This window comes from Leptonychotes weddellii, chromosome 11 (genome assembly GCF_054177405.1).
Source record: "Leptonychotes weddellii isolate Sample4059 chromosome 11, ASM5417740v2, whole genome shotgun sequence".
In the NCBI taxonomy this organism is placed as follows: domain Eukaryota; kingdom Metazoa; phylum Chordata; class Mammalia; order Carnivora; family Phocidae; genus Leptonychotes; species Leptonychotes weddellii.
Window position 1 is genome coordinate 77,463,840 of NC_138379.1, and position 12,605 is coordinate 77,476,444.

Genomic DNA, 12,605 nt, shown 5'->3' on the forward strand with positions numbered 1-12,605 from the left:
AAGAAATACCTATTTTCTTCATAAAAATAAACGAGAAACATCTAATATGGAAACAAAAGGAGATTTTCTGAGGAGTAAGGGGGAACTGGACTAAGTAATTCAAACCTGTACTAAAAATTCCCTGGGCCATTTCCCTTGAGTATTTTCCCCTGATGTCTATCAACTAACATACAGGTCCTAGAGGGCTTCTACACCCCCTTAATATTGGGTAAATGACCATAAACTTGCTGTCCTGTAGTATATCTTGAGACAAGGCCGGGGGGTTGCAATATAACTGTCTTGAAGGCTAGAGGATGACAAAAGAGAAATAAGAGTGGAAAGGGGGGAATGGGGACAGTGAGAGAGAGAGAGAGAGAGGGAAGGAGGGAGGTAAAAGCTGTACCGTTTTAGGGCTGAACCTTTGAAGTCACAAAGCATCCCTTCTGCCATGCTCTTTTGGTTGGAGAAATCCCAAATCCTTGCCTGGATGCAAGGGTAGGGAACATAGATCCCATCTCTTTATTTGAGGAGTGTCAGTCCTACTGTACCAAGAACATGTGGGATGCCAGATGTGTGTGTGTGTGTGTGTGCGCGCACGCATGTGCATACAGAGGTATGGCCATCTTTGGAAAAAACAAAACAATCTTCCATACACATGCGCATTGTATAGTTGTTATAAATAAAATATTACATCAGAAAACATCCAACATAATGGCATAATGCCAGGCACCCTATAGTTGCTCCATATACATTAATTATTTTACCGCTTGATTTTCTCCCTTTATATAAGAAATAAAGGGAGTTTTATTCTAAGAGACACAAGATGAATGAAAAATAAAAATGATGTGTTTTTTTTTGCGTGTGCTACCATACTGAGTTGTTAGGTCAATAAATTCCCATTTTACAAATTAGGGAATAATGGCTCAAAGATTCTTAGTAATTTTAGTGTTGAAGTAGTTTGTCAGGATTATTTATTAAAATATTGCTTTTGTTCTCAATTTGTTTTAACATTTAAGTGTAACATAAGGATATCACGTGATAAATTTTTACAAATTGAACACATCCATGTAATCAGCACCCCTATCAGAAACAGAACATTGTCAACAACCCTGAAGCATCCTTCATATCCCTTTCCAGTCAATAGCCTCTGACAGACCAAGTATGAATAACTGCTATCTGACTTCTAACACCACAGATTAGCTTCCTTATTTTTGAAATTCATATAAATGGAATCATAAAGTATGTACTCTTTTGTGCTTGGCTTCTTTTGCTTCATAATAGGTTTGTGATCTTTATGCTATTAACTTTCATGGCTATATGGAATTCTATTTTATTAATATCAATTTATTATCCAGTCTATAGTTGATTGACATATGGGTTGTTTTCAGTTCTTGGTTATTATGTATAATGGTGCTATGAAAATTCTTGTCTTTATTTTATTTATTTTTTAAAAGATTTTATTTATTTGACAGAGAGAGACACAGTGAGAGAGTGAATACAAGCATGGGGAGTGGGAGAGGGAGAAGCAGGCTTCCCACGGAGCAGGGAGCCCGATGCGGGGCTTGATCCCAGGACCCTGGGATCATGACCTGAGCCGAAGGCAGACACTTAATGACTGAGCCACCCAGGCGCCCCCACTTCTTGTCTTTAGATAGCATGTGTACTTATTTTATTGGGTATGCACCTAGGAGTAGAATTGACATATGTATATGTCCAAATTTGTTAAATATTACTAATCAATTTATTGTACCATAAACAATGATATTCAACAATGTTGTACCATTATACCAATGGTTACAATGTAAAATTGTACCAATGTTTAATCCTTGTACCTACATAATTCTTCTCCCTCTATTCCCGTTCCACCTATGTTACACAGGTAGCTAGGGTTTGTATTTCTTTGCTTTAGAGTTTTTGGGTAGGTATAAATCAGAAACAGCTTGCAGCAAGTGCCCTTCCCATTTTTGAAAATAAGTCTACTGAAGATATAATATTGGTTGGTCAGGAGGAGTAGGTTCAGTTAAGGAGAACTTTGAGGGCAAGGAGGGTAAAAGACAGAGAGATACTCCCTCAGTCAGAATGGGGATGGAGGTCAGTGGGTCTAGGAGAAGTAGGGACCAGAGGACCTGAATAGCTGCTTATGCTCTTTTCAGTAGGGTGACCATATAATTTCTTATCCAAATCCAGACATTTTTGAGAGTGAGAGAGTGTGCTATTAATAATTATACAGGGATAATAGATGTAAATCAGAACTATTCCAGAAAAACTGGGATTATTTTAGGCAGCCTCAGTTAACTTACAAATGCAGTTGCTTACATGCCTTTGAATGTTTCTTAGAATATTCATTTAGCAGATCATATGGAGAGCAGCTTTATCATCTGGAGAATGACAGGATTAAAACATTTAGGTACATCTCCTATTACATCTCGGCCGGCACACATCCATAGAGTAACTTTATGCAGGTGTATGTGTGTGCTTCCTTGCATATGTGTTGTTATATTTTAATCTCCTTATATATAGCAAAGGCGTGTCTGTGGCCCTTAATAGAGCTGAGGGTAGGTGGTGTTTGTGGTGGTGATGGTGTGGTGTCTCCACTGTTCTGAGCAGCTCAGGCTGTTAGAAACATTTTGTCTGAGGTGCTCTCTACATAGCAAAACTCCCTTGGAATATTTGGAAATGGTGGCTAAAATAAGTTTTAGGCCATTTTCCTTTAAAGTCAAGCTTAAGTGCCAAGAGTTAATGGAGAAGAAAGATGAGCCCCACACTCAGCAGTGAATGGCATGAAATCCCTGGAGTAATAGGGAAGTTTGAGTAGAACACCTGAGTCCCAAGATGCTAGGTAATCCAGACTATAAACAAAGATGGTGCAATTCCTTCCTTATAGAAACAAATCTCTGAGAAATTCCAGGGGAAACTCTGTCTAAGCAGACCCCTGAGATCATCAAGTAGCATAAACTTCTCTGATATGCCAGCTGAGGTTCTGGTAAAAATGAGAGTTGCTATTTTTTTTTTTCTCCTGAAGTTGGTGTAGACCATCTGGAAAAATCCACAAACAGAAATCTTAGTCTATTCCCAGAGCACCTTGGTGACTGGGGTCTGTAAAAGGTCTGATTCTCAGCACTGAGGGAATCAGAATAGTTAAACACTAGAGGCTGCCTGCTTTATGCATGAACACCATTTTCTCCTTTGGGCTAATGGAAAAAAAGATTGCATAAGGTCCAGCACTGAGTGGGGACAGGGAGAAGGAAAGTAAATGTCTGAATCCCATCTTCCCTGATGGCTTTCTTTTAAACCCACAACCAAGACATCTAGAATATATTGATCCCTTCCCTGCTCTCAACACTGACTTAAATGTGAGATGGAGTGAGGGGCTTAGAGGAAGAAGGTAGGGTGTGTAGAGACAGTAGGGGACACTCTTGGCTTTCTCTCCAGAGTGGGAGAGGGAGGCAGAGAATGGGTGGAGACAATGGGGGACGTGAGAGCTCCTTTCTCTCAGAGCCTAAGCCTGTGGGCTCAGGTTGTATTCCTGGCTCTTGGGGTGTCCTTCTGATAGTTCTTGGACAATCAATGCAGGTATTTCACCTCCTCACCTCTCAAGAGGGACAGAATTCTTGTGCCCAAGAACACACTCTAGCCCAGGGGAGCTGAGATATAGTCACAGGAACATTGTCAACAACTTGACTAGGGGAGGGGGCATAGATGAGAAAAGAGAGTGAAAAGGTAGGACATCCATGCACTGGTTCATATTCTAGAGCCGTCTTCCATCAGTCATGCTTGTGCCTATTATCAATCTATGTATTTTATCACTTGTTTCTACAGAGAGCTCCCTGGAAGAGAATGACTGAGAAACAACTCTTCAGTGACTGAGTTTATCCTAGTGGCATTATCAGAACAACCAGAGCTCCAGCTACCCCTCTTCCTCCTGTTCTTAGGGATCTATGTGTTTACTGTGGTGGGCAACTTGGGCTTGATCACCTTAATTGGGCTGCATTCTAGCCTTCACACTCCAATGTACTTTTTCCTCTTCAACTTGTCTTTTATAGATCTCTGTTACGCCTGTGTGTTTACCCCCAAAATGCTGAATGATTTTGTGTCAGAAAATGTAATCTCTTATGTGGGATGTATGACTCAACTATTTTTCTTTTGTTTCTTTGTCAATTCTGAATGCTATGTGTTGGTATCAACGGCCTATGATCGCTATGTGGCTATCTGCAACCCTCTGATGTACACGGTCACCATGTCCCCTCAGGTCTGTTCTCTGTTGATGTTTGGTTCATATGTGATAGGGTTTGCTGGAGCCATAGCCCACACTGGAAGCATGTTGAGACTGACCTTCTGTAACTCCAACATCATCCACCATTATCTGTGTGAAGTTCTCCCTCTCTTGCAGCTCTCCTGCACCAGCACCCATGTCAATGAGCTGGTATTTTTTATTGTTGTGGGAGTTGTCATTTCAATATCTAGTATCAGCATCTTCATTTCTTATGCCTTGATTCTCTCTAATATCTTCCATATTCCTCCTGCTGAGGGCAGGTCCAAAGCCTTTAGCACATGTGGCTCCCACATAATTGCTGTTGCTTTGTTTTTTGGATCAGGGGCATTTACCTATTTAACAACCTCTTTTCCTGGATCTATGGACCAGAATAAACTTGCTTCAGTCTTTTAAACCAATGTGGTTCCCATGCTTAACCCTTTGATCTACAGCTTGAGGAATAAGGATGTGAAATTCGCCCTGGGTAAAACCCTGAGAAGAGTGCTCTTCTGATGGTTCTGTTGGTATCACTTAATTACTGGTAAGCATCATACTCAAGTATCTTTTTATTTACAGGTGCAGAACTTTCCATCTTTTTTCTCAAGTAGGGGCTTCTCTCCACTTTACAAATTGGAAGTCTCTTGCTTATACTCTTCTTGAGAATTATACCATTTTGTACTACTTAAATTGGTCCATTGCATGCAATTTAACATCTATTAAGTGTCCACTGTGTACTAGACTCTATACTATGCCCAAGTGATGAGTAATATGAGGCTCCAGGCCTTCCATCCTTTCCTTGGTAGGCTAAATGGGTTTGTCCAAGCAACATTTCTGGCTGGGAGAGGGAGCAAGTAATGCTAAAGAGGGTCCAAGAGAGTGAATTTGTTTTCTTCAGTTATGGGAACAGCTTTACCAAAGACCAAATGTAGATACCTTGGTGCCATAGGTAAGATAGTCTCCCAGCTTCTTGAGAGAGATCATAAATCATCTCATATACATACATGTACACACAAGAGAAGGCCTTGCACAAGAATTCTTTACATGGTTTGAAATGTAAAGATAAATCAAAACTAAAATCTTTCATTTCCAAGTTTCAGAACTCTTAGGGCTTGGAATGTAACCATGGCGTAGGCGGTTTTGTAATTGGGCCAATTTCTTGGTCTCTGTAGGCTAAGGCTGAAAACAAGAACAAAGGAGAAATTCCATGGATTTATGTGATTATGTCAATTGCTACCTCTATCCTGCCCTGAAGATGCTGTGTACATTATGGGGCATTTAGGAAAATTCTTTTATTCTTTAAAGTAGGTTTAGATTTTATTGTCTCTAGGAATATGTGTATGTAGGTGTGTATGTGTGTGTGTGTATTACAGTTAAGTATTAGAGAATCAGGAAGAAAGAGGAGTCATATTACACTTTTTACTTGCAGGGAAACTTGGAAGTGATCCAGATTTTGAGTGCCAGAGTCCACTCTGTACTACTCTGTTGAAGATTCTGCTATTCTATATCTAATAGTTCAGATTTCAAGGAATACACCCTCATAAACTGCCCTGAGTGTAGGCAGGAAGGTAAATCTCAGGCCAGACCAACCCATGTGCAGAGATGGGAGGATGGAGACTCAGTGTGGCCAGAATAATGGGGCTGAGTAAGGGCTAGAACTTGGGGTGTCTTTGAGAAGACTCTCTGTGAAGAATATTTGGTACTTTTCTTCTGGATATGGCAAGAGTCATATAAAGTACTGAGTTGATGTACTTTGCTTTGCTTATATTCTCCACTCTTCCATAAAATCAGATAGTTGTACAATGTGTGTTGGTATGAGAAACAAGGCAGCAAAGAGCAATTAATTCTTCACATTTACCTCTCCGCTGACACTCATGTGGAAGCAGCAGCATCATACTGAGAAGAAAGGTAGCTCAAGTGTTCCACATCTTGGCCAGAAGAAAGACATACTGAGATGGAGCTGAGAGCAGAATAAAGAAGCACTGCAGCATGGAACTAACTAAAGAGGAGACATAAGACAAATCTATTTTCTTCAAATATGCTAAAGAGAGGAGATCTTGAAACAAGGTGGAAAAATCCAATAGATACTTGGATTATACCTAGATTATGATAATCATATGTAACATTTACTGAGTATAAACCATATGTTTGGGTACTTCTGAGGCCTTACATACATTAAACTCATTGGAATTGTGTTAATGCCATACTCAACAACTGCTTGTCGGTCCTTTGGGCTTAGCTAACTTCTACCCGCTAGAGGACTGTCTGTGTCTATGTATGTGGGGATCTTGGGATATTAGGAAAGAATCAAGAATAGGGAAAGATAACAGAAGTATACTATGATACAGACAAAGAAAAAATTACCATTGGCATAAATGAGTAGGAACAAGGAATAAATCAGAACCGTAAGGATATGAATGAAAAGGAATAATTATGAAAAAAATGCATGAAATCCCCCAAATATCCTTCCTTACACTCATTACATATTGGCATTGGGGTGAGTAGAGGTGAAAACGTAAGTTTGACTTATTGAGACATGGGCTTGGATCCTTCAGAAAGCAGTCCCTTTGAAAATCTGAAATGACAAACCTCAGAAGTACTTTTCCTGGTTCTTGCAACAGCCAGATAAGAGACATTTATTGCTCCTACAGGAAAGACGACATTTTGTAAATTCCAAAGACCTTCACTCTTCTCACAAACAAGGATAAATCATCTTTTGGTCCTTTTAGGTCAGTGTTGAGGAACTGCTGGTTCTCAGTGGTCAACAACCAGGAACACGTTTGGGAGCTTCTGCTTTACAGTAACTGAGAGACCTTATTTAATACTCTGTGTCAGATGTCCTCAAGTGAATCCCTCTGCCACAATACCAAAATGCTGCCACCTGATCACATCGTGACATTTTGATTTTCAGCAAAAGAAGTTTTCCCCTTTAAGAAGCACTGTTAAAGTTGGGATTCCTCTCGGTCCAGTCCTTGGTCCACTTCTCTTCTTGGTTCTTCCTAAGGCATCTCTCCAGCCTCTCTGGCCAAGAACTATTTACTTTATGGTGACTCTTAAATCCCTAACTCTGGTTTTGATCTATGATTATAATCTATAATCTGTTTTAAATTAGAAATATAAAAATATTATCAATGTTGATGTCCAAATAGAATTATGTAATGATTAGGTGGCAAAATAGTTTTGGAGTATAAAAAAGAATAAACTGTTCTTGATATCTACACATTCTCTACAGTCTAAACAGGTGGGGGAGCACAGAGATAAGTGATAGACACCAAGTAGCAGGAGTGAGAGTCCAAGGAGTACCTCTGGTTAGAGTTTGGGAGGGATAGGTCAGGTGTTTCTCTATATTTTGTGGAGCAGATGGGAGGATATCTGTGACTATGGTTCATTCCTGGCCCTCAGCCCATGTATTAGATAGAAAAACATATTACCTCTCTTCCCTCACACTTCCATAAATGAAATCAGTCATTTACAAAATTGCTTCAGCTGCTAATAACATGAGTCTGACTGCAGTGGCTTAAACTCATAAGGATTTGTTTTTCTCTAACATAAAAAGCATCTAGAATAGTAGGCAGTCCAAGAATGATATTGCAGTGGGAGTCAGCAAGGACTCAGACTCTCTCTTCTCTTCTGTCTCAGCAGTGACTTCATTCTCACGGATGCATCATGGGTTCCATATGGCTATTAGAGCTTCTGTGTCCACATTCCAAGCAGCAAGAAGATACAAGAACAAAGAAAGGCAGAGGATGCTTTACCTAGTCAGTGAGTGATCTCCACTGACATCTTATTAAGCCACCCCCTACTTACAAGGGAGACAGCGCAACTTAGCATTTAACTTCAGGACATTGCCATCCTGGAAAAACATTAGGATTTTGTTACTAATTAAGAAGGAGGAATGGCTATTGGTTGGCAATTAGCAACCTCTACCAAAGAACAGAATTGGTTCCACTTGCCAGGAGGGAACAATTAAGAACTGAGCACTTTCCACCCCTATTTTTGCTTTCTTACTTGCTGTACCCTATCAGAGGAAGATCGATTAATCTGACAGATAAGATGGGAAAAGAGACAAGTTGGTCATGGATGGAACTGGACCCAGTCTCTTCATTACTGACCTGTTGGTATTGAATTAAGGCAAAATCTTGACAAGGACAAGCCAGAGCTGTGCTATTTCATTTCCAAGTCCTCCTCCTATATCTTATTGGGTGAAGTTAGAGTCCAAGTTCTGGGAGGGAGGTTTGAGTCCTGACATATTTCCCCAATTAACTTTGCTATTAATAAAGGTTGCAGTATTTTGATCCTCTTTTGGCTCCTTGTACTTCCTCACTAGTTAGATCTCAGAGGGAAGGAAGAATGAGTGATTACTATTGCTAAATCTCCCACATGATGGTTATCTTTGCATAAAGGACTCCTGAGGGTGTGCCTGGGTGGCTCAGTTGGTTAAGCGACTGCCTTCGGCTCAGGTCATGATCCTGGAGTCCCTGGATCGAGTCCCGCATCGGGCTCCCTGCTCGGCAGGGAGTCTGCTTCTCCCTCTGACCCTCCCCCCTCTCATGTGCTCTCTCTCTCAAAATAAAAATAAATAAAATCTTTAAAAAAAAAAAAAAAAAGGACTCCTGGGAACCAAAGCTCTCATTTTTGTATGCTTCGAGATGCTCCCCCTTGATCTGTAGTGGGTTACTGGAAACTGTAGGGGAGGAACAAAATCCCCTCTATCCATCTTAGATTCCTTGACTTGGGCCCTAAAAATTAGAGAGACAAAAAAACAGACTAAAAAGAAAAACAGAAGTGTGTGTATTAACATGTGCACCCTACATTCATACAGGAGTTCTCAGTGATGGGTGGTTAGAACTTGGGCTTAAATAGTATCTTAAGAAAAAGAATAATAAATTTGTAGGTAAGTGGCAAGACAAAAGAAAAGGGCTTGAGCTCTAGGGGTGGCAAATTGTGGAAAAATATGGGGGAAAACTAATGGATGGTAAGGACTAGTTAGTAAGGTTTGTTATGTAATTCTGCAGGTGAGGTCTCTGTGCTGAGAAGTGTCGAGAGTTGTCTCCAGTGATTAACTTCTGTCCTTCCTGGTAGGGAGAGAAGGGGAAACACCTTTACAAATTTATGTCTTGCTTTTAGGTAAATAGAGGAAAGGCAGAGAGTTTTTCTTGTATCTACTTTTTCTTAAAATTGCCTTCAGCTCAAAATAATCCTTATGCCAAGAGTGTTGTATTTTGGAGTGGCATATTCTGCTACCCTTCAAAATCATACCAAGAACAAAGTTCCTAAGAATATACAAAATGCAACCCAAATAGGGCCATGGATAGAGGGACTCACCGAAAGCTAATAGGGACATTTGACAAGAAAAATTAGGCTAAATAATCCATAATATCACAGAGCAGTGAGAAGATTTGCTTATCTTATAAAATTTGCCCAACCATTTATGAGTTCAACAGATATTCACTAAATTCTTACTAAGTTACAGGTAAAGAGTTCAAGATTTCACTTTATGGGATCATTAGGACTTGAAATTGCCTCGTGTTTCCCTTAACATGCACAACCATGTGCTGCAATTGATAAATAAACTGAAGTGGTATTAATTGATACAGCTCTCTGAAATTGAGAATCTTAAATTAGAACATTTGCCTAATTAGAACAATTTGATATCTCCTTGGAGGTAAGACAAGAGTATCTACAAGCCGACAAACAAAATGAAAAAGTATATTTGAGTGTTAAGTAAACACTACAAAATAATTTATTATTGACTAAAACTGGATGGCAGAAAAGAAGGAGAGGGGACAGGAAGTGGAAATGTGTTCATTGTATCATTAATCATTGTAGGGATACAGTAAAGAGTTTTATATAAAGTTGTAATTATAAAAGCATGCATCAGAATTTCACACACATAAAGAGGAAGGAAAGCAAACCATCTAGTGAATGACTAAAATAATATAAATATAAAATATGAAGCCATAACATATTATGACAGATTTAAGGCAAATATATATTATATAAATAAATGTAAATGCCCTAACCTCTCTATTAATAGAAAAAGACTCAGGCTGAATCAATAAGCAAAATACTACTCCACGTTGCATATAAACCAAGTGATTCAAAAAGGTTAAAAATAAAATGGTGGCCAAGTGAATGCAAATGAATAAACAAATAAATAATATAGATATCAATTAGAATGGAAATCAGGCCAGGAATGCTAAGTAGGAATACTTTATAATGTTATAAAGTACAATTAACAATGTTTGTGTAAGAGTTGTGACTTTCCATGAACCAAATAGTAAAACATCAGGAACTGTAAGAAAAAAATATATTGGTGGAAGGAAACTTTAAATTGTCTTTCTCAGGTTACGACAAAACAAGTTTATAGAAAAAGAGGAAGAGAAAAGATAGAAAATCCTATGTCTAAATAAGATAATCAGTTAGATAAATCTAATTGATATATGTCATTTCCATGATATAAGTAAATTTAATATATATGTGTATATGTATGTGTGTGTGTGTGTGCAGTTCTGTGTCCTAGAAATTAGAAATACAACTTATTGTGAAAAGGACAAGACAGTCACATAAACTGAATAGATATTAGGTCATAAAAGCAAATCAATAAATTTCATATATTGGAAATAGTACAGATAATATTTTCTGATCACTGTGCAATAAAACTAAAACTTAAATATATAACTGGAACACAAAGTCCTCTTTACCTGGCTATTACAAACTCTATTTAAAGCTACCTGTAGGTGAAAGAAAACACACAAAATTGCAAACGATCCAGGGGTGCCTGGTGGTTCATTTGGTTAAGTGTCCAACTCTTGGTTTTGGCTCAGGTCATGATCTTGTGGTTGTAGGATCAAGCCCCACGTTGGGCTCTGTGCTCAGTGTGGAGTCTGCTGCAGATTCTCTCTCCCTCTCCCTCTCATTATCTCTCGCTCAAATAAATAAATAAATAAATAAATAAATAAATAAATAAAATCTTTAAAAAAATTGCAAACTCTTTAGAAGAGGAATATGAAAAGGAACATTTTACAACTTATGGGATGTGTACAGCGAAAGCAGAAAAATAGCTCATAACCTTAAATGCTGTATCAAAAAACAGAACAATGAAAATAAATGAATTAAGCATTTAATATGTCAGGAATATAAGCATAATAAATTAAATAAAAATAGAGGGTAGGAATTAGTAAAGTTAAAATCAGAAATGATTGAATTGGAAAACACAATAGCAGAAGGAATACATAAATTCAATAGTGGGTTCTTTGCAAAACTGATACAATAGATCAACTTCTATCTATCATGATTCAGAAAAAAAGGGAGGGAGAACAAATACAAAAATTAAGAAAGAAGGGAGAAGTAGAAAGAGAGGAAATAAAAAACTTCCAAATAAACTACTTTGTTTCAGCTCTATTCAAATGAATTCAGAAGCCTGGATGAAATAGACCATTTCTGAGGAAAACATAATTTAATAAAACATGCTGAAACGTATAGAAAACATACAGTCCAATTCCATAGGACAAATATAGAAAGTTGTCAGAGTTACAAAAATTCCCAGACCCAAATGGTTTCACTGAAGAATTTAGCCTAAGAACAAATAGTTCCTATACTATTTAAACTGATCCAAAGCCTAGAAAAAGAAGAAAGTTTCCAAAATTATTTTTATGAGATAAGCATAACATTGATGCCAAAATCTGGCAAGACTGCATACAAAATAGGAAACTACAGACCAATTTTACTTATGAAAATCAATAAAAAAATCCTAAATAACTCTAGAAACTACAGAACACTTATGAAAGAAATTGAAGAAGACATGAAGAGATGGAGAAACATTCCATGCTCATGGATTGGAAGAATAAACATTGTTAAAATGTCTATGTTGCCCAGAGCAATATACACTTTTAATGCAATCCCTATCAAAATACTGTTGACATTTTTCACAGAGCTGGAATAAATAATCTTAAAATTTGTATGGAATTAGAAAAGATCCTGAATCACCAGGGGAATGTTGAAAAAGAAAACCAAAGCTGGGGGCATCACCATGACTGACTTCAAGCTATGTTACAAAGCTGTGATCATCAAGACAGCATGGTATTGGCACAAAAACAGTCAGATCAATGGAACAGAATAGAGAGCCCAGAGATGGTCTTCAACTTTATGGTCAACTAATCTTCAACAAATCAGGAAAGAATATCTAATGGAAAAAAAGACAGTCTCTTCAATAAATGGTGCTGGCCACAAAAATAGACTCCAAATGGTTGAAAGACCTCAATGTGAGATAGGAGTCCATCAAAATCCTAAAGGAGAACACAGGCAGCAACCTCTTTGACCTCAGCCACAGCAACTTCTTTCTAGAAACATCGCCAAAGGCAAGGGAAGCAAGGGC

At 38.2% G+C, this 12,605-nt stretch overlaps 1 protein-coding gene across 1 annotated transcript; it reads left to right on the plus strand.

Moving 5' to 3' along the window:
- Positions 1 to 578: 578 nt before the first annotated feature.
- LOC102732398 (olfactory receptor 8B4-like) lies at positions 579 to 4,744 on the plus strand. The gene is given in 2 exon segments (XM_031037773.2): positions 579 to 592; positions 3,826 to 4,744. Coding segments are annotated over 2 exon segments (933 nt in total).
- The last annotated feature ends 7,861 nt before the right edge of the window (positions 4,745 to 12,605 follow it).